The sequence below is a fragment of the Numida meleagris genome, chromosome 10, assembly GCF_002078875.1.
Source record: "Numida meleagris isolate 19003 breed g44 Domestic line chromosome 10, NumMel1.0, whole genome shotgun sequence".
Taxonomy (NCBI): domain Eukaryota; kingdom Metazoa; phylum Chordata; class Aves; order Galliformes; family Numididae; genus Numida; species Numida meleagris.
The window spans coordinates 17,849,433-17,872,152 of record NC_034418.1 but is presented as its reverse complement, the minus strand read 5'-3'; the positions used below and the strand labels follow the sequence as shown (position 1 = coordinate 17,872,152).

Here is a 22,720-nt window from a genome sequence, read left to right as displayed (position 1 = left end):
GCTGCACAGCTGGCAGTTTATTTCTCTTAAACGAACAGATCAGCTCAAGAGAAAAACGTCAGGACTGGAATGAAATATTCGCAGCCAACCTCGTGCACAGCACTTCTTGCTCCGTTAGTTAAATGCTCCGTGCCAACACCTGGACCTGCTGGCTGCCTTGCAGCATTGGTGTTGCTGATGGAGGGGTGCTTGCTGGCTGGCCCACAGCATCAATTCCATAGACAAAACCCCAATTATTAATAAATTAGTTTCCCGTCCTTCAGTTCAATGCTGACATCACATTCTACGCAGTGCAGGCATTCTTGCTTTCACTCCTCCATTGAACAAAATGCCAAAAGGTGATAATCAGTGCTGCTACTCTGCAATTTAACAGCATCTCATCCAGCTCCAGCTGCAAGGGTTTTCACTGATCTGAGATTACAAAACCTCCTAGTGCTCCCTGAAGATCTGTTTTTAACTCTTGGACAGTCACAATGCTTGTTTTTGAAGACTTATTTTTGAACAAAACCAGAAAAACCCGAGTTTGCTACCTTTAAATAAGTTACCACAAGGCCTACCAAATTCACACGGTGACGCTGGAGATGCATTGCCTCAAGCCCTCAGCTGCAATTAACGGCTTGAGTTGCTTTCTGCAAGATCCCATCCTCTGTGCAAGCTCTGGCAACTGCAGGCCACATTGTGTCTGATTCTGGACAGGGTTTGTCTGTGTATACTTGGTTTTGATCAGGTTGACATGTACTAAATTTAACTTCGGTCTTTGTTCCACTGTGCTTTTGGCTAAAACTCTAGAAATCATGTCTGCAAACAAAGTGTCTAAGTTTTGTTTTTCGCCGGCTAGTCTTCTACGCAGTCAAAAAAATAATCTCTATTTTCCAGAGGGATATCACCCACTTGCTCTATTTGGCAATACCAGTTAGTGGCTGATGGTCAGCTGGCCTCTCCGAGACACATCGTGAACACTTCTCACACGGCTGTATTAAGGCCAAAGCCTCCTCCTCTTTTCACTATACCAGTGCCTAATTTATCTAGCAACTGCTACCTACTGGTTCCCAGCCTTCAGTCCCGATTACACAGACGTAAAAGAAGAGCACAGAAGTCTGAAGGCTTGAGTCGTTTCTGTATCGTCACAGCTCTGTAGCTTCAGATGGTTTGGGGTTTTTCTTTTTTGGGGGGAAGGCGGCCAAAAGCAGCTCCTCTCCTCCCTCATTTACTGCCCTGGGCCTGCCCACCCCATCCCAACATATGTGCCAAGAAACCACTGCCCAGCAGCTCCTTCCTGGCTCCTCCATGCCCTCTGCTCAGCTCACCTCACCTGCAGGCCTCATCTTCTCTCTCCTGTTCCCATTTGCTCCCCAGTGCACGAGCATCCTCCAAGTTGAGCACCTCCTGAGCTGCCTCTGCCACGGGGCCTCTTCCTGAGTGCAAGCTCATGAGTGAGTCAGACCAACTCCAGAATATTATTCATCTCCCCTCCTCCCTGTTGCAGACATATCCAAAAACAGTGACAGTGCTGCTGAGACAGAAAACTTCCTAGCACATTACTGCTGCAGCAACCATAGCCCAGGCAATAAATTCTTCTGGCAGGCCAAATGCCCACCCCAGGCCGTGTGCTGCCCATCACTGCTCTGGGCTATCAAAACCATGCTGTTATTTCCAGCAGAGCATCCCCAGCACTGAACCGAACTCATACGATGATACAAGAAAACCATCATTTGCAACAAGATTAAAATCATAGAATGGCTTGGGTTGGAAGGGTGCTCAAGGATCACCAAGCTCCAACGCCCCCGTCACAGGCAGGGCTGCCAACCTCCACATCTAACACCAGACCAGGCTGCCCAGGGCCCCATCCAACCTGGCCTTGAACACCTCCAGGAGCGTGGCATCCACAACCTCTCTGGGCAGCCTCTTCCAGCAAAAAATCCATATAAAAACACAGTTCTGCTTATTACAGGCTGTTGTGACAGCCCTCCCGCCTTCGTGAGGAGGCAGAGATGCTGGATAAAGCAAAACCAAACATTCAGCAAACACTGCTGCTGGATGCCAGCTGTCTGCAGCATGTGGGCTGTGGCTGCAGGTCCCTTCTCCTGCAGGATTTGCATTCTGCACCATGCCACCGTAGCCAGGCTGTACCCACCGCCCTCCCATAACCCAAACAGCTTGCTTTCATCGACGAGCTCTGCTGCTTCCAAAAGCGTTCTGCTTCTGAGCTCTCTCCATCAGATTACAATTGTGATCTTATCTCTTATCGCCTTCCATCGCACTGGCAATAAAAAAAATCCTTCAAAATTGAAAACATAGTTCTCGAGTCGGATTAGTCACAGGACTTTCTATCATTTCAACCTCTTTGAGCACGCTCAGCCTTAGAAGGTGAGAATGAATAGCTCCCCTGTATTTCAGGTCTTCCCGAAGTGCAGCACCATTCTGATTTCTTCAATCCAATTTCACAGTTACTTTTTTTTTTTCCTCTTCCAGAGTTGAAAGAAAATGGCTAAATGCACCAAGTGTTCCAGAAGCAGCTATTACTGCCCAACCACATTCCTTTTCGTTGTACTCAGCCCATTTTGGTTTCAACTTTCCTGCACACCTAGCAAATGCAGATTTTAAACCCTCTGTTCTCCCACTGACTACACCCCTGTTTTCTTTTTATGCCCAGTGCAGCATGGAATTCAGTGATCCCATGAGACTTCTGCACGTGTGCCTTTGTATGTTTTGACATATATATATCTTTTCTAAACCCTATAGCCTGTTCCAAGTTGGCAGCATAAGCTTGGCAACCCTCTATGTACACCCTGCCTGGAAAACTCAGCTCCCAAAGGAGCTGTCCCTACCACCACCAATGCTGCCCAAGGAACGTCTCGGTTCTTCAGGTTGAAATTAAGCACAATCATTAACCCTAAAAGTGACACTTTCTGAATTACGTGCAACTGACTCACATTTTAGGGCTGTTTTTTTTCCTTTTAGACACAGCACAGTGGTATAAAGCTGTAGGATATGATATGCAAGAATACACTCACAGTTCGTTAATTGCCAAGCATGACTACCTGGCACAATTAAGTTTGCTTCTAAAATATACGTATTTCGGAATACATATCTTACAGAACTCCTACGCTGCTTTCAAGAAAGATTGTGGAGGAAGAACTGACTATGCAATGCAATCGATTCACAACAAATAAAGATGGAATCGAGGAGGAAAGCAGTCCCGAGCAATTCAACAGAATACTTCCATAGAAGCAACAAACCACCGAGCAGGAAATGAAAACAAAAAAAGCGATGCTCCCTTACAATTTCTGATCTCGGTTACCGCTCGCTCTCGAATGTTGTAATTTTTTGCATGAAGTCATAACCTGAGATCACATTCCTGGGGCTGTGCCAGAAGCTCTGTGCCGCTGCCCGCGCTGCGATGAAAGAGCCGGGAGCCCGGCAGCGAGCGGGATGCAGAGCGGTACCTGGCAGCCGCACGGAGCCCCAGGGAGAGCGCTGCCCAAATCGCTTGGAATCTGAGAAAGGGCTTCTGGGGCTCCAAACCAGTTATGCAAAAAGTGGCACGAGCACACTTCAAAGGGAACGGCGCAGGATATTCCTGAAGTTTCAGCAAAAAAGCACGGCCGGGAAGGAATGTCAGGGCAGGCGGGAGCCAGGAGGCAGCCTTTGATGGGCTCTGAGAACACAGACCAGGGGAAACCAACGCAAAGCCAAAATGAGAAGGTTCTTTGGGAGCCAAACTTTTCCTGGAGCAACTGGAGAAAAAAGATGCCAAAGCCCATCCTGAGGGAGAAACAAGCTCCTGATTAGACAGACATATGGAGACATATGGAGAGTAGAGAAAGTCTACTTTTTGACCTACAAAGAACGGTTCAAAAAGGCTTCAAGAAATGGGACAGAGATGATGTTTTTATTGAAGCTAATTCCTAAGACGTTGCCATTTATTGCTCAGAACAGAAGACCCACACAGCTCTTCACAGAATAAAAAATAAAATAAAAAAAACCAACAACGCTCTGGGGTCACAATAATTCAAAAGCAACCTTAAATTCGCAGCTCAGATGCAACTGATGCTCTGACATGTCTGTGCAGAACTGCAAGTCACAGAGCTGGCTTCTGTCAAGGCCGTGCCCAAACAAAGGCTCCCTCCTTCTGACCGACACCGCTTTCAGAACAGAAAAATGAGGTTTGTGTTACTGCTACGTGATGCATCTAGTACAACCAGATTAAGAAGAAATAGCTGGGAGCTCCTCTCATTGGGTTCTCTGTTCGACTCCTCCGTGGTGGCGATGGAGGCTGCAGCTTAAGAGACTGGAGGCAAAATGTCACCCAGGGTCCACCAATGTGTATGAAGATGAAGGAAATAATCAGCAGTGGAAACGCTCAGTGAAACAAAGAGCTGGCTGTATGTAACACCTAAACAAAGCCAGCCATCTGATAAGCTGCTTGGTGACCCCCACGAGATGGGTGCAACTCGTATAACCAAATTATTCTCCACCTACACATTTTTTCTAATTGTTACCTATTCCATATAGATGTTTCTGAATGAAGGGAGCGTGATTTTCTCCGCTCAGCAGTGAGAGCTGCTCAACCCCACGGCGCACTGGCACTCGAGGGGATGGTTTTATAACAGCACTTAGAAAACACGGTTTGCAAAAATCACAGCCCAGGCAGAAGCATCGGTGCTGCCGGGGAGCACAAACGTCCCGGGACGCTCTGAACATTGCACTGCTGCTGACACGGCCCCGCAGCTCCTTTCCATTTCTGTTCCATTATAAAACTCTGCTCGGGGAAACAAAGCATTTTCCTACACGCCGCCTCGGAGAAAGCGCGGGATGAGAGGATCGCGGCGTTGAACTGTTCTTTTAATTCCTCGTGGGGTCCAGGGCTCGGAGCAAATCATTTTGTTTCCTTGGTACTTGGTAACGGCAGCACCGCTCCTCAATGGGATTTCACCGAGACACACACGGGAGCTGTTCCTCCCCATTTCCTTCTCCTTAAAGCAGCCGCTCTCAAAACAATTCCCTGCAACACTCCATTGTATGCATTGCTGGTAAGTGCAGGCACGAAGCTAACAGCACAAGGTGAAAGTCACTTCCCCTACGGACACCCGACAACCTCAGCGCTCCCCCCACACACAGCACCCCGCCGAGCTCGGGCACAGCTGCAAAGTCACACGGTTACGCATTACTTTTTAAATTCAACCCCATAGCAGCCGCACCACAGGCGACGTGCTGGAGAGAGCAGGTTCCTGCACAGCCCTGCTCTGCTTCACAGCAAGAGAGAGGGACCGCGTGGGGAACGGCAGCGAACGCAGCGCTGAGATGCTGCCAGCAACACCGTAAAGCTCCATGGCTATCCAATAAAGCACAGAGGCACACGGGGGGCAGCCACCTCTCACCCCTCTTTAAGCACGACACAGGACAACCCTGACTTTTGTTTTTCTCTTCCTGGCCCTGTTTTGGTTTTCGTGTCACTAAATTTCATTATTGCGGCGCGTGTTTGTGCTGTCGCCCTCCTATTTTCACTACATTTGCTGATCACCTTCCAGCTTTTCTAGGGGAAGCACAAGAAAGCTTCGTAAATCGGCACGAAGAGAAAGTCTGGGGACATTTCAGCTGTCAGTTTTTGTCAGGTGCAGAAAAGCAAGGATTCTCACCGCATTCAAACACTTTGCCCCCGTTTCTGCTTTAATGGTAATTACAGTAAAAAACACAAACAGACGACAAATCCATTTCTCTAAAACGCTCCACTTGAACTGGAAAACACAGTTCTCAACGAATTCAACGTTTGGAATCAACGGAGCGTTCGCATGAATTTAGAGGAGAATTCCAAATCAATATCAGTTCTTGCCCTGACATCGAGATCTGACTTGAAGGAAAGACAAAGCCATCAGCTGCTAGGGCTGCAGCGTGCAATGGGAGCTGCCTCCTTGCTCAGGGCCATTAGCAGACGTGGGACAGCAGCCGCTGGATGCCGTGTGCCATGACAGGGGCTGACCCGGGGGGAACCACCAACTCGTCCGCTCTGCTTCCCTGCTCTGAGCAAAACAAATGTAAAGGGATGTTATTTGCTTCCAAGGGGTAATTCATTATTATTATTATTTTTTTTAATGAACTATGTTTTCTTCTTCTACAATTATGCACTAGTCTGTAATTAAAAGGTTTTTCAAGCCGGGAAATCCTGCAGGCAAAAATGATATATTTGTCTGAAAATTTATAATAGCGAAGGAGAGAAGTGATGAGGCAGAATCACAGAAGCATTGAGGTTGGAGAAGACCTCCCAGATCACCCAGTCCAGATCTCCCTGTCAGTTTTGAAGCTTGAGAAGTCTGCACTCCTAATTTTGTGGCTGACACGGAAAAGGAAAGGCTCTTCCACTTCATATTTCAGGCTGGGAAAAAATACATTAAACAACAAAAGCCTATAAAACAATCTGCCTTAGTCTGATGCAATGGAACTGGAAATGAGATTAAAACTGCGTTAGAAAAATGGAATGTCCTTAATTGACTCCCGAAGGTGCTGGCTTCCAACCCAGCACAGAAGCCACCAACGTGACCAGAGCCAGCAAACACGCAGCCCTTCCTTCACCGCCGCCGGATCGAGGGCACTAACAGCGTCCATTTGGTCAACGGTTCTGCAGTGCCCTAGGAATTTGTTTGTTCCCCTGACTCTCTTTGCTGAAGTTTTCATCATAGCTTTCCAGAAAAACAAAGAATTGCTGGAAGAAGTTTACAATTCAGTGATAGTGAACGGGGCCTCCAGCAGCGCAGCAAGCATTAAATGCGCTGCTCCACCTGGAAAACGTGGTCACCCAACTCTGACTTCGGATGTTCTGACTTCACGAAAGTCAGAAGTGACAGATTTTTTTAACAATCAAATCAGACAGCAGTCCCAAGATACATTCCACTACACTCCCATAACAATGAAAAATGCAGTACTCAGCACCCAGAAAAAAGTGTGCTGCTATCATTAGTGGAACAGCTCTAGAAAGTCACAGGTATTGCTATGCCAAGAGCAAATGGGGTTCTTCAAGGAACTGGTGCAATTTAAGTTTTCCCAAGGGAAGAGAGCATTTCTATTGAAGACATTTGCAGCCGGTGTACCTAATAAATGCTCCTAACATAAGCATTTTTTCCAAAAGAACAGATGGAAGTGTCCCTGAGCAGTCCTACCTACCCATGCCTACCTCAACCATTCCCAATCCTCCACACAGATTTCCTCCACGACTACTACTCCACTCCAAACAAAGTACATGGATCCAACCGAAGGTCATCTTAATTTGGAGCATCTCCATAAAAGACCAATCTGTTCCTCACATTTGGGGCTTTTACGAATAGATCTCCACAAACTGCCATGAAACATTCATGAACCTCATGACTGATTTCATTACTTAGAGTCCAGTGTCAAACAGACACCAAATAACGGAGCTCTCAGCATCCCTTGGAAAAGAATTAGGCCAATGACAAATGTTTTTGACAGTTCCACTCCCGTTATGCTGGATTGAGTCGCATTTTGTTTAATTCAGAACAGATGATTCACTGTTCACTTTCCCCGTGTTTCACGTAGCATCTCTCTGATTTATAACCACCGACAACAAAAAACATGCACCAAAAGGTAAAAATCATCTGGCATTTTACTACACATCTTTGAAGCTCAGCATCCTGCTCCTGGCACTGCACAGACCTGCAGACAGAACTGACTTCCCTTTAGGAGATCTGCAGTCCAGGTTCACGCCGAAACGCAACCCATTCACACACAGGTGTGTGGGACAGAGTCCATTTCATTGACAAAAACTTGATACCTGGCACTGAGTTTTAGTGTACACATCACTGGGACATACTCTTCCCTAGGTGCTTCCAAGCCCTTTTACCATCTGATAAGCTCTTTTTTATTGACCCGCTATAGAACAAATTTATCCTGAAGGAAAATGTGATCCCATCACCAAAGCAACAACAGAAGTCATTGTGCCATAGCTGGAACAATCTCTTTGGTTTTGGTCCGGTCTTTCTCACAACGTTTTGCTCTCCACATCTCTTTTGTTCGTACAGCACAGACGTCCTATCCCTGACATGCACATTGCTGTTTTCCTACCATTATTCACGCAAAATGCTTTAATATAGAAAAACTGCAAAAGAAGTCACACAGAACAGTTCTGGGATGTATAAATTCTGATCAACATTTTGTCATTACTAGTCAATACCTCTGCTTACTTACCGGCACCGCTGACATTTTGCTTCTACCCGAATCTGACGCATTACAGTGACTTCCACAACCCTCTTTCTTTCTTTTCAACAATTGAAACCAACGGGCTGACTGAGTTTTGGAATCAGCTCTGCAGCACCAGCCCTGAAAACACAGAGTCCTGGACACAAAACAGAGCCTAGGTCAGATGGGTTGGGTAAAACAGTCATGGGACTGAGATTCCCTGTTCCCAGGGTCGTTAGTGGCACTTGTAACAAAGCAGTTAACTAGAAAATCACACTAAGGTGACATATGACTTGAACGCTTCCTCCTGGTGAACTCTGTAACACTTGTGCTGTTTAACATAAATACGTAGCGTCAGTCCAAAAGCAGGGAATGATCTATTTCAGGAGGAGAAACAGTTGTTAAAAAAAGAAAACGGAGCCATTTATAACACAGATTCATTCATAGCCCAGCCCTGGTCGGAGCCCAGAGTCCCTATCAAAGGAACAGTATCTGTGTGTAAAGCAGTGCTGCTTCTTGCTTCCAGATCAGTCGGGAACTGATAGCTCTAGCTGGATAATTGATGGAGCCTGTATACAGCAATTAGTCCCAGCAGATCAGAGCAAATAAAATAAATCAAGCTTACAATTTAATGCACTTATTCCACAAAGAAGAATTTTGTTCGCAGAACGCTGAAGAAATGGCTAAAGCAAGCTACTGCGGATAGTTTTCCAAACGTACTTTCCAAATGTTACAGTAATAAAGTGAGATTTTGAATACGCCGAATACATCTCAGCTAATTAAAACAGCATCTGAGATCAGAACTGAAAACTGCGCTGTTGATGTGGGATTTCAATCACTAAAGCAAGCAACAAATTGGCCGTTTTGGAGGTTTTTTCTTAAGTGTCAGTATTTGCTTGAAACAAAAATTAACTATTAAAAATTCCAGCTGCAGAAATATGTGGTTTTCTATACGGTTTGTTCCAAGTCAGCACACAAGTCACAAAGGAATGTTCTCCGAACATCCTTCTTCAATTTATTAGATATTTGCTCCGCTACTTCAAAATATTTTAAGAATTCTGAAAAACTGGGCTGAAAAATCTGTTGGAACGATGGAAAGGATTAAATACAAAAAAACAACAGAGCTCCAAGCGTGGTGAAATCTCACCGCGTTTAACATTATCTTGCAAAAGCCATAGAAAGTCTGCGTAAACCACGTAGGTTTTCCCCCAAAGATCAGCTCGGTCCTCATTTCCAAATGAGCCACCGTGGTTTAACTTTGAAAAGAGATAGCAGTTGTGCCCCAACTCTTCAAGAAAGCAAATGCTTGAAGAGAGGAGACAAAACAGGGGAGTCCTCCTGTTTGTGAAACAGCAAAAAATCCCCTGGATCGCCCAAGCGAGGCAGGGAGCATGGAAATCTGGAGACAGGTTTAAATCAGCGAGATTTACCGTTGCACTTCACGCAGTGCAAAGTTTAACCGCGCTCATGGCCTGAACTCTATACCTGCCATTTAGTAACCTGACAACACGCGCACACGAACACGAGGACTTTGTTTTTCATCAGGGTGAAATGAGATCTCTCCATGCTGAACAGTTAAGCAATCAGAGGGGTCAGCCAGCAGCAAGCAAGTAGCTGCTTCCCAGCCACGGATATATAATACATGCAGCATGAACGCATCATGGGCACAAACAGCCCAACCCTTGCGCCCACCCCCCAAATTCTTCATGGGTCGCAGTCTGGAATGGGGGACAGTGATTTCTGAAAGCGCATCTGTTACGAGGGGCAGCCCTGCTGCTTAAAGGAACTGAGCACAGAACTCTTAGAACGCGCAGCGTGGAACAGCGATGGGAGATGCCACGACATCTGCGGTGTGAAGACAGGGCTCACGTCACGTGGCGAGAAAAATCATAAATGAGGAGCATTAAAAAAAAAACAACAAAACCCAAACAAAACAAAAAAGAAACGATTTCTCTAGATCAGCGCAGCGAGATAGCTTTGTGATGACTGCTATTCTACAAGCAGAGATTTTTATTACCAAAATCTCTAATAAGAGATGGCTTAGACCTATGCCTTCTACGAAGGCGGAGAAAATTATTTCTCCTTATATTTAAAAGATTATCACTTCATATCTCATCTCTTCTTATTAAGTTTACAGCAATATTAAAACAAGATTTGGGTGAATAAAGAACATAATATACTCAAAAATAGAGAACATATTCTTTGGAGCATTATAAATGCTCCCGTCTGCTTGAATGGAATTTTAATGGAACAACCCACCCTCTCAGGAGGAAAATAGAAAAAAAGATGACAGAAAATATTATCCTTTTCCAAACCCTTCATTAAACAGCCTTGCTGTACAACCACTGCAGATCACTCTATGGACTCTGTCGCTCAGGGACCGTACCAAACTGAGTGTAAGAGATGAACAAGTCACCTTTATTCATCTCTTCCACCAGCCAGAGCGCTCAAACAAAGCAAATCATTTGGAGGAGAAAATCCTAATATTTTTCAATATTAAAATAATACACTGATTTTAACATCTCTGCGCACTTTATTACTTTTGATCAGAAAGCCAAGGAACAGCAACTAAGGCTCTGATGTGAGAGCAAGACTCTACAGGTCATTAAGATATTGTGTTGGGAACTGGGACTTCTGAACAGAAGACAAAAATAGTTGAGTGACATAATGTCTAAGCCTTAAGAAGCGCTAGGGAAAAACTTTGTGTTTCAAACACAGACATTATATTATGCTCTTCGAGCCAACTATCTGCTGGAATTTACTATTTGCTCCCAAAACAAATCTTTACCTGCGTCACTGAAATGAAGCATGAAAGCAGCGTCAAATTTGGATCTTCTGTTATTAGTGGGAAGCTATTTCCTTCGTGTTTCGCTTTGCCAAAAGCTGAACCGACCAAAAAATGCCATAAATACATTAGAGATTTTGCTACTGAAGCCTGTTTACAGAGCCTTCAGCAGAGGGATTTTTTTTTCTGCACATAAAGGCAGGCTGGGTCTCACACTAGAAAAGGTCAAAAAAAGCAAGACAGAAGAGCATGGCTGATGAGAATTAGAGTAATTAACGACCATCATAAGATGAGGAAAGTTCTTAAGCAAGCTGACTTGAAAGGCAACCGTGGTGTTCTCTCAAACTAAGATAAGGATGATGCAATGTTATCACAACAAAGGTAGAGGCATAACCAAGTGTTGTCCCCATAAAAAGGGGAATAAATGCCAGCAAATACCAATCTCTTAGGGGCTCGTCGGAAAAAGAAAGAAAGCTGAGTCTGTTTCAAGCAGCACTATGGACTGTAGACGCTGGTCCTGTTCTGCAAAGCGAGTCGTGTTTGACTTGCATGCACAGCTCCTTCCAGCCACCTCTACCCTTGGGCTTTTTGTACATGGCCAGCCTCGTACATTCTGCTTAGGCAAACCCACTCTGCAGCAAGGCTTTTTGTTGCAGCTTGCCTAAATTACACCTGTAACTCAGCAGAAGGACATAGATTTTAACAGAGAAATGACAAATTGAAATGTTTACATTCGTCCTACATTTGCAGTTGGATTAGTTTAGAGAAGTCCACGACTGCATCGTGCAGAAGAAATTTTTCAGCCTGCTGGACCGAGCCCACGCTCCTTAGATCTGACGTTATAATCTGTAAGGAAGAACTGGAGCACGCAGCTGTACTTCACCTTGCTCATAACACAACTGGTAGAACAACAACAGCTCTGTAACTCTCAGACAGCACCATGCACCCCATGAGTGTTGGTGAATGTCAGTGGAGATGCAGAGCACAGCTGTGCCTATGAGTTCCTAAGCTCACATCTTAAATCAGATGCAGAACTGCACAAGAACAGCAATTAGCGGCCCCTGATAGACTACAGCACAAGAACTGCTACCCTAATTACGCAGTAACAGTGACTTAATATTTGGTTCATCTCCAGAGGAGCAATTCCTTCCTTCTGCTCCTGATGAACTGAGTTACACCTGTCTCTTTCCTCTGTGCTTCCTTCCTTTCCACATGTTAAAACCTAAATGGACACGTCTACCTGAAAAGATTAAGTGCACACAGCACTCCTTCCTTCCACTCTCTGTGACATTCAGATGAGAACTTCACCACGCACCACGGGTTTTCTTCTTGCCCCAGCTGAGGATACTGTGCATGGTGCTGGATGCGGGCAGCGTGGCTTGGTAAAACGAAGCAGCACCTTCTGGCAATAAAGGAGCAAGAGCATAGAGACAGAACAGCAGAGAGAAGAATAACTTAAAAGACAGCAAGGTGAAGGAGAAGACTTGTGCAAACAGCAGCAATGCTTATCCTTGGTTGCACGCTGCTTTGCATTTGCCAGAGCTGCAGCTCCTACTCCCATTTTAGAAGATGTTGGCACTTTCTCTCATCTTTAAGCAATAGAAGTCATGAAAACGACTGCACGCAAACAGGTTAATGCAGTGAGACTGCTACCAAAAATAACTTGCCTTGTTTTTAACCTTGAACCTAAAAATAATTTAGCAATCGTTTGTCGAATAACAGACCATTATAAAAAGTGCTAGTAACATACTCGGAAGGTTTTCCATTCTGTAAGGTACTTCGGAGGAAAAGAAAATACATGTTTTGAAATGTAAAGCTATGAGAAAAACTGAAGCTACTTTCCGATCGTTGTGGCTTTCAGGATGTGCTGCAGCTCTGCACTGACTCCAGAACTTGGCCATCCAATAACTCATTAGTGAAATTTTACATTGTTAACGAGAGCAGAAGGCCAATTACACCAAGTCCATATGCTCATGGGATATGAAGAGGTGCCTTCACTTTCAGGCTTCCAAGGCAGCTCCCTGGCAGGAGGGTCCCTTAACTCAGCAGCACAGACATGCAAGAAGTGGTCCACCAACACAACTGCGTTAAAACTGAAGTCTTAACCAGTTGGAAGCCCTGCATTTACGAAACAGGTGTTTTTCAAACATGATACCTCATTTATAAAGCAAGGCCTGCTGACTTGCAAGGACCATCTACACAGCTCAGCATTTTCTCCAGAAGTGGACAAGGTATGCAGTTTAAAGAAACTGGCATTTTCAATGAAATATCAGAATTATTTTTGCATTCTGCAACTACAGAGGATGCAATTTTTGCAATAGTATCCCTTAAGCAGCAGTTCCCTTTCTGTGCTTTGGTTCATATTTTATGCTTAGCTGACTGCCACCGTGGCCCTGTGTTTCCCCTAGTACAGTTTCCTAATATGAGGCAGGAGAATTTTGTCATTCCGACATCAAATCTAACAACCTGCAGCAAACATTTGTGCAGATTTGCTTCAGGAACCTTACACAAAACCACAATGACAAGGACCACCGAGCCTGTCCTGCCTATTGCTGTCCTACAGGACAGCATCCTGCCCTGCTGCAGTGTTACCAAAAGGTGCAAACCTTCCTCAATTCTTCAAAATCTATACGTATCTGTAAATCTTAACACAGTTAACGGCTTTAAAATTAGTTTGATTTTCATTTCCTGAAACACCTGTTCAACTAAAGCGCTGCCTTCTTGGGCAGACTGAGCCTGCAGGACTCAGGAGTCTGACGACTCATTTGCCTGATCCAAAGGGAGGAATGGAGTTTAAAATGGGGAACACCTCTTCTGTAGGCTGCCAAATTAAGGAGTGTATGTGCACAACGGTCAAGGAGAAAAAAAAGGAATAATCTCAATTAAAAGGCTCATGCTAAAATTTAAGTGGTCTTACTTAATCCATAAATACAGAATGTTTCTATATTAAATTTGCATACAGCACATTTTGCTTCAAAACGATTAATTTCGGCTCCTAACAAGAGAGCAGACCTGCAAGACTTCAGTACCACTTGTTACCAAAGAAGAACTACTAGGAAATAACCAGTTACTTTCTTCAAGACCATCCAAGCAGCGCCTGAGCTCCAGCTGCACCATATTGGGGTTTTCACTCTGCTGTTTTTCTTCTAGCAATCCTGTTTGTTTCTCGGCGCACGTTATTCAAAGCAGATGTGCTGCAACAGGGACGAGCCTCCTCCACCTCCTGCTACAGCCGCTGCAAGAGTTACGGTCTTCTTCCCTTCTGTCCGTTGCACACAAGCAGACACAGACCCCGATGCATGCACAAAGACTCACATTGCGAGCACGCCTCTGTCCCCATGGCACGGCACCTTGCAGGGCTGATGATGGAGCAGCTCGTGCCTTCGGATCGCCTCCTCATTCCTCCAGGCTTTCGCTCCGAAGGCGGCTGACAATCGTCTGAATGCTGCTGCCCTCTGCTGCTTAGAAATCAGGGATAGGAATGGCGCCTCGTACACCGTATTCGTTCTTGACCACAGAATCCCAATTAGGGGAAAAAAAAAATTGGTATTTTTAAATCCAGGACTTTTTAATTAGATCCATGATATGAGAATTGAGAACTGTGAAATGCAGCTCTTTCCTCTGTTTCAGATAATATATTATTATTGAAGTTGTTAATATTGATAGAAACCGCAGTATCTATCTCCAAAGGCTTAGGAAAGGCAATTAAAATGCATGTTCAGAAACTATATTAAACAGTTTCACTCCCAGTAAAATGACATCTGCAACAGGCATAGAAGCCAGCAGATGCCGGGTCAGTACATCAATACCTTTTTGTTTGTGTAACCGAAAACCTTGCTCGAATTAGGAACTAAATTGGACGTTCAAAAAGCATGCTGCTCTCCCTGCAAAGCAAAGCGTGAATATCTCAGTAATTATCAGCGAGGTAAACAGACAAAAACGAGCTCTCAGAAGAGCTGCTTCCAAACCGTCCCATAAGTTCCTAAGTAATTTCTTCCACAAACAAGCTACTCTTGTCTGAGTTTGATCTGCTCACAAGTGAGACTCCCTGGATGTTATGTGGAATTACTAGAATTAGCAAGGTTTATTCTCACCATTTGGAACCATTCTCTCCCTTTTTCCATCCCTCTAAGACTTAACAGCCTGCCCGGCACTTCAGGCTGCAGCAGAGAACAGCCACAGGACAGATGTTTCAAGCATAGGTGATGAGGTCATATCTCCTTTGAGCTTGTTACGGGGCGTGCTGCGTGTATTGAAACCAGACCTGAACAAGGCAGCGGATCCATCCTCCTCCCCAGGACACGAAAGACAAGCTCTCACTGATCCGTTCCTCACACACGTGTCGGCTCCGACCTTTCAGGCCCAGCAGCGGCAAGCTGACGGCAGCTTTGCAAGAATCTCTTTCCTGATCGTGGATTCATCCGCTCACAACAGATGCTGCACATACCACGGGTTGGGGATGCTCTGCTGAAGCTTACCTGCTGAGCTACCTCGGAGCTGCAGCAAAGGCAGCACGAAGGCTTGCAGAGAGGTGATGGGATCATTGCTCCATACAAACACCCCACTGAGCAGCAGGAGGACGTGTTACTCGGGTGATCCCCCCCCATGTACCTGGAGCCCAGCAGCTACAGCTGGCTCTCAGTGCACCACTAATCAAAAACTTTTATCCGGAAGAGACTGTGCCTATCTGTATTAGATGCTAAGTTGTTTTGTTGTCTTTTTTAAAGGAATGTATCAGAAACAATTCTAAGTGTTCACTGCATACACACAGTAGGAAGAATGACATTACAAAAGGAACTTCTAGTCGCTGGCTTTTTGCTGCTAACCACACAGGCTGTTTGTTCTGGATTCTGCTAACCATTCTAACTTACCTACACATACTCTCACTTCAGATTAAGCGAACTAATGCTTAATTATTATTATATTATTATTATACTATTCCTATTAATTATTTGTTCATTGAGCAGAACAAACCGTCAGCTCTCCAGTAATATATAGATGATCTTATTTCAGATTTTCAAGTGTACTAAATTTTTAATTTAAAAACTAGGGCTATTAGTTGAAGAACATTTGCCTGGTGTCACTTCAATTGATTTCTACATTGGAGTAACACTGGCTGTGAGGACACACTAGATGGAATGCCTAAAACACGACGCTGAGGAACATCAAATCTCTCAAGCTGTCCTGTTCTGCCTCTCTACACTCCAAAGCACATTTCCAAGCAGCGTGGCACCACGTGAGCACATCGTGTGCAGGGCACACATCAAACACCTCCTGACACGCAGGACACTATGGCTATCCGAAGGAAGACAATGATGGAGGTAGGGAGAAAGGAAGCCGGGTAATCAGAGGAAAGAGACAAATTAGAAACCTTCTAGTAATTCACAAGTACGAAACGCCGAGCCCGAAGAAATTCCCACTGCTCCAAGGCCTCAAGTGTTAGTTAATACAAAGTCTAATTATTTTTGCAGTTTGGTATTTTTATTAAACGTGCATTGAAATACGAAACTTTCAGCTAATAGAACACATGTGTAGGTAGAGCGTGTCCTTTTTGGCATGATTTCATTAGTTCCATGAACAACGATGCCAGAAAAACAAGATCTAAATTCAGTGCAACTACCAGGACAGACAATTCAGAAGTGGGTGGAAAAATAAAGAAAAAAGAAAAAAAATGAAGTCAACAACTGCAGCATTCTACAGAGAAGCTGCTATTTAGTGCCAGCATCATGAGGCTTTAAACACATCCGTCACCTTGGAAGCTTTACTGATAAAATTTCACGGTAGATTTATCCCATTTTTTCCTGTTTTTCAGATGAACAATCCCATGCTCTGCTCCAAACAAGAAGCAGAAGGCTTACAAGGAGCTGGGGTTGCAAAGGCTGCACCAGGAGGCAGAACCAAACTCATCCCAACAGAGGGGATATTTGGAGCCTGCTGAGGTGCTGCGGTTTAAGATAAAAATGATTTGCTAAGATAGAGAAAAGGAAAAGGACAAGAATTATGACAATATATATCTATACGAAAGCACATGGAGCAAGTGGTGCAGAAGCAATTCTCACCGCCCCCAACTGATGCAGTAACAAGAGGGAGACAGAACTCCCACCCTCCTCAGAACTCCTCCTGCACTGTGTCATATGGTACAGAATATCCCTCTGGCCAGTTCAAGTCAGCTGTCCTCATTCTGTTCCCTCCCCACTGCCTGGGCCCTTTGCTGAGAATGGCCTTGGCTCTGCACAGCACTGCTTAGCAGAGCTAGAAACTTGGGTGTGCTATCAGCACTGCTTTCCTCCTAGAACCAGGACACAGCATCACACCAGACGCTCTGAAGGAAACAATTCCACCCTGGCTGGGACTAAGACATAAGGTCACAGCAGTATGAGGGAAAAGGGAGAATAAGAAGCATTTTCAAAGGGAATAGCAAGTAGACAAACTGAGACCTAGTGCTGTTAGGAAGTACACATTTATCAGCTAGGCGTATTTGATAAGCGAATGAAGACGCCGAAGCGATGCATTATTCACTTCCCCTAATACCCAGCTGTTCAGAGTCCCCTGGCAGGGCACATTCAAGTTCTCAATCAGGAAGAAAAAGGCACTCTCCTGAAAAGTAATGGACAGGTGGGAAAAACCACAGAAGTCCTTTAGATCGCAGGTCATGCACAGCCGATGCGAGCTACTGGATTGTTATGACTTGCATTACCGCTGAACCGTATCGCATGACAGGTTTTTGTGCTCTTATCCCGCTGCCAGCGCCAAGGAAAATGCATTAGTTTCAACTTCCATTCTTAAACCACAAACAGAGTTGAGTTTAACTCATTTTCCTTCGCAATTTTTATGAGCTAATAGCTCGAAAACTGGTCGCTTAACGCGGCTCAGCTGATGAGCAGGAGCCAGCTCAGCCCCAGCTGCTGCAGGAATCATGTGAGCGCTGCTCATCCACCCCGGGGCAAAAACAAGCCACAAGGCCTCAGCTGCTGCTGGAGCTTTCGATGTCAAGTGAAGAAAGGAGATGAAATCCCCTAAATGGTCGCTTGCTCCTTGTTTTTGCTCTGCTGGAATACAGCTAAGCAGCAGGCGCTTTTGGGGGACCCGGGTGCTAAGTTCATTTCCTACACATACAGCCACTCAGAACCAAACTATCCCCACGGATATCTACACTGCTTAATAGCACACGTGTCTTTATACAGACAAGCTACTGATGTATTTTATGTGCACACATACCTGTATGTGCACACAACAAGAGCTTTCAGAATGCCTTTTTCCAGCGCTGTGTGTCCTAATGCAACCGGTCAGACGATCAGCAAGACTCAAGTGATGGGCATTTGTGTTTGGGAAGTCTCTTTGCTCCATAAGTATTTTAGCAGGAGACACAGCTGAGTGCTACACTGCATCATGGAAGGACATGCCTGCCCTGCCTGCCATGGAGGAGGGGGTCAGGAAAACGTTCAGCATTCAAGCACGTCCCTTAAAGTAGCATGAATTTGCAATGACAATTTACACTGTGTTCTTCAGCTTTACTTGAGATTGAGATGCAATTTGAGGCACACTTGTCACGAGCATGCACTGCAAGGGGAACAATAACAGTACTCAGCTGTGACCTACAAAATTCAAGTTAATTCATCGATGCCGCTGTCAGAGAGACGCCGAAGCAGCCAATATTAACCTTTCCAGAAGATGTAATACTGATATCAGTATGTTACCAGGAAGGGAGAACGATCAGTACGTTCCAAAACAAAGGTTATCACATGCACCCCAAACATCACCTTCCCCAGTCTCCGTTCTCAAAACTTATTTTTAATTACAGTCTCAGTACCAAACATTTAAAGCGTTGGGCTTTTTTTCATTTTTATTTTTTAAATTGCTCCCATGCTGGCCATGGTCAGAAGTCCTGAGCACCAACAGCTTCTCAGGCCTTCGGGTTCACGAGCCCTTGCAGTCTGAGCCTCTGCGGCTCAGGGCAGCGCTCGAGCTCCAGCCATCTGTCTCAGCTTATTAACATTCAACACCAACAGAAAAGCCTCAAAACAATTTTTTTTTTTTTTTCCTCCAAGTGGCCCGCCTAGAAAGCTCCGTACAGGAATATTTTTGTGCTGTGGACACGGTAATATAATTCAGCACTTAGCGAGAGTGTGCCTGAGATCAGATGTTAACAATATTGCCAACACCTAACATGGAAATTCTGCTCATTTGAACACTCACTGACTCATCACTCAAAGCAAAAACTTTTTTCTTACCTCATGTACACACATGCGCCTAATAAAACCATCTTATCAGAAAGAACAAAAGCAGATGTGAAAGATCTGCTTCTCCCAAAACAGCCATATAATGAAAAAATAGCTGCCTAAAACTCAGCAATAAATGCTCGTCGGTTTGCACAGCCTGCGGTCCACATCTGGCCCCAGTGACAGCTGATAGCATGGAAAAGAACACACTGTACATCAAATAATCAATCCAGTTAGTAAACATAGGAGCAAAGAGGCCAAAGAAAGTAGAAAACACGGGGATAAAGCCTATGGCAGGAGGAATGGTGCAAGTCTGGTCACACACTGAGCCCACAGACAAAATACTTAGTTGACGTTTTCTCATTTTGCAAGTTGTTTACTCAAACAAAGCCCAGAGCAGATTTTGCTCCATAAAACAGACACTAATAACACGAAATCATTCCAAGTGCAACACCAGTTACAAAGTAAGACGGTGCTTAGAGCTCAGCTCGGTTCCTACCTGCCCATCCTGCCCAACGTGCACTTGGTGTATCTGCAGGTTTCCCTGTAAAACAAAAGCATTGACAGTGAACAAGTTGTGAATCCAGAAAATTGCCCGCTCCTGGGAAAAAAAAAAAAAAGCCCGTTTCTCATCTCATTATCAAACTCCTTCAATATTAAGGAAATCTACTGATTTTGGAAATTCTTCTGAGGGCTATCTTGGCAATTCAGCTACGCTTCAATGCTCAGCGCTTTAACCACAAAGGATAAACAGACTTTACAGAAAAAAAAAAAGCAAGGAGGGTTTTCAGCACCAGCAAGCTTTCCTGGGATTGTTCTTTTTCCTTATTCATATAGAAGTGCCAACGTAAGTCAAAGCCTCATTAACTAGAATTAGCCGTGCAAGCTTTATCAGCACGGAACGCTGCCAGCCACCACCTGCTGTCAGAAAGTCCCTGTCTGTGCTGACAGGTTTTTTGTTTTATCAATATTTGAAGCTGAAGGCCAGCATGGTTCTGTTGCAGGAACTGCACCCACTGCAACAAACTCTGAGTAACGTCAAGTGCTTCAAAGGAAACCGCAGCTACAAAGTCTGAAAGTGAAAGAAGAATCGTGACAAAAGGAAGCTGGGACCCACGAGCTCAGGGATGCCTTGTTAAAAGCACAGGGACTAACAGAAAACCTGCTGCCCTAACAGCAAGGACTGCTTTCAGGAAAAGAAATTAGCTCTTTGATTTGCATCTTTTCTACATTTTCTCCTACTGGCAACACTTCTTTTTTTTTTTTGAAGCTGTGTACGTTGCAATAAACTTAAAACCAGATGTCTGCATCTGTCACAGACCAACGGAACCCTCCACTCCCTCACACCCAGCAGCTCCCATCGCATGGATGCGGGTGATTAAACCTCAGAATCAAATTATAACTGGAGATGATTAATTAATTTTGTTTTTCCAGTGGCTTTTAAACCAATGGTGTGTACTCAAGAACTGTCTCAGACTCATTGTAGCACACACCATGTCCCCTCAGTCCCCAAACATTTTGATCCTTCCTCGCTGCTCCCTTGGTCCGAAGAGCTTTGTCAAGAGCACTGCCTTTAACTGCAATATTTATGTAATATTTATCATAACATTTACTCTGCAATACCTCCCTGTGTCATCACTATTCCTCTGCACCAAAAGCGGTTCTTTGAAATATTATTTGGATACTTTGGAAAGCGATTAAGCTAACCCACGAACAGATATGTTTAATGTTGGGCAACAAAAATGCTACAAGGAAACCATACACAGTGCATACTGCAGTCTGTATTTATGCTTAACCTTATTTTGCTGTTGCTTCCTCATGTAAACAAGGTCTGAGAGCAGAGCAAATAGGACAGCAGCCCCTGCAGTTATGAGTTCCTATACATTCTTAAGTAACCACCAGCAGCCCCACTCGGGTACATGGAGCAGCTTCACGTGGTCATTTTGCCTGAGTGGAAAAAGAGCCCAAATTGGCGGGTTCAGCACTGGATTTATCCATCTCCGTTCTATAGCACAACTCCTATGGAAAAAATTATGAAGTGCAAGCAGTGCGGTGCCAGATTGCTCGATGCATAATGAAGGTAAATGCACTTCAGTCTGGAATATATCTTCACGAGGTGAAGTCTGACTGCTCTCCAGACTCCTGCTGAAGAGTTTACGCAATTAAAGACGCAGAGCATTCCCAACACATTCAGTTCATACACCTACAGAAAGCTGTCTCATTCCTCAATGGCAACGCAAGCACCCAAGCTTGGTTTCCTATAATGCTCTGAATATACCCAATTCCATCTCCAATGAAGACCATACACCACAATCATTAACATCACATCCAGACAGCGCAGCCTTCTCGGCTGGTCAGGAAAAGAAATAAATATAATAAAAAAAGTATATTGCATTTACTGCTGTGGCACAGAGTTTGTTCTGGCTCGACCACAAGCATTCACCCCGGCCCCTCGCAGGGCTGGGGAGCACGTTCCCAAATCAGGGCCCCACGTTCTACCCACAGGTACCCAACGCTTTAGCTCACCTCGCTGTCCTGCGTGATTTGGACTTGCTCGCCTTGAGGAACCTGGGCTATGTGGAGATGGCCCTGCGGGATCCACAACAAAAGAAAACACCAGGAAGCATCAGAAGAAAACCAAAACTAGAGGAAGAAACTACTCACTTGGATTGAATGCAGTTAAAACGTTCACAATTGCAGATGGAAGCAAAAGACTTATGCAGTGAAAAACATTTAAGATTGATTAAAAAAAACCTAAAGCGTAACCACATCTCACCAGCCTGTATGCAAAGTGTGAGTTGTGAAATCATTTATTTTCACCTCAGAGGAAATGAAAACGGGCAAAATTAAAACAGAAAGCCCATTTACACAGCACATCTCTCTACAAAAGAACCACCTGCAATTTTGACTGATGCACAAAGCATGGGGCTAACAGGCATTGGCAGATAGGCATTAGCCCTCCCAAACTGGGGAGTTCCAAAGAAGAAACCCATTTACAGACCTTGGAAACTCAATTCTTAAGAGAGATGTGACAAAACCACTCACAGTTTGTTTCTAAAAGGTATTTGTACCAATCATATGCATTTTGACATTCGCAAAGTCACGGTGAAGCACAGTCCCACGCTAACCACCACCTCACAAGCTGCCATAAATTGGCATGAAGTTAGTAATTCCAATGCAGCTACACTGGCTTGCGTTAGCTGAGAACCTGCCCTAGGGGTTTTAATAAGGTTAATGCTCAGCGTGGCTGGCCACACCACCCCTGCAGAATGGCATCACTTTATCATTTGATTGAAACGTGGATAAGAGGGGGGAAGGAATTCCTTGTGCGTCCTCACCAGCCCAGAGAGGTCTTTGCCACTGTGATTTACCTGGAGGGAGATTGGATTCTAAATAACCTACTTCAGAGTTTATAAGGCTTTGTGTTCATTTTAATATGCCTGCATGAGACAGAGATTAAAGATAATCATTTGGAATTCTGTCAAAGGCTCTTCTTATTTTATAACACAAGAACAATTGCATGTGATTT

General features: G+C 44.7%; 1 protein-coding gene across 19 annotated transcripts in view; it reads right to left on the bottom strand.

The window, feature by feature from the left end:
• BANP (BTG3 associated nuclear protein) overlaps window positions 1–22,720 on the bottom strand; it is a 131,876-nt gene that overhangs the window by 43,127 nt on the left and 66,029 nt on the right. For 9 of the 19 annotated variants that reach the window (XR_002442273.1, XR_002442274.1, XM_021408830.1 and 6 more), the window contains 2 exons: window positions 21,718–21,789; window positions 19,691–19,735 (listed from right to left, as the gene is read on the bottom strand). Coding sequence is in view for 17 of the 19 variants with exons in the window: in XM_021408830.1 (XP_021264505.1) it covers window positions 19,691–19,735; window positions 21,718–21,789 (117 nt within the window). In the remaining 2 variants the exon portion in view is untranslated. Of the gene's footprint in view, window positions 1–2,659; window positions 3,766–3,860; window positions 6,021–8,190; window positions 8,345–13,854; window positions 14,480–14,781; window positions 14,857–19,690; window positions 19,736–21,717; window positions 21,790–22,720 lie in introns of those variants that run through there. The other 10 variants (XM_021408831.1, XM_021408842.1, XM_021408835.1 and 7 more) reach the window with 7 other exon arrangements.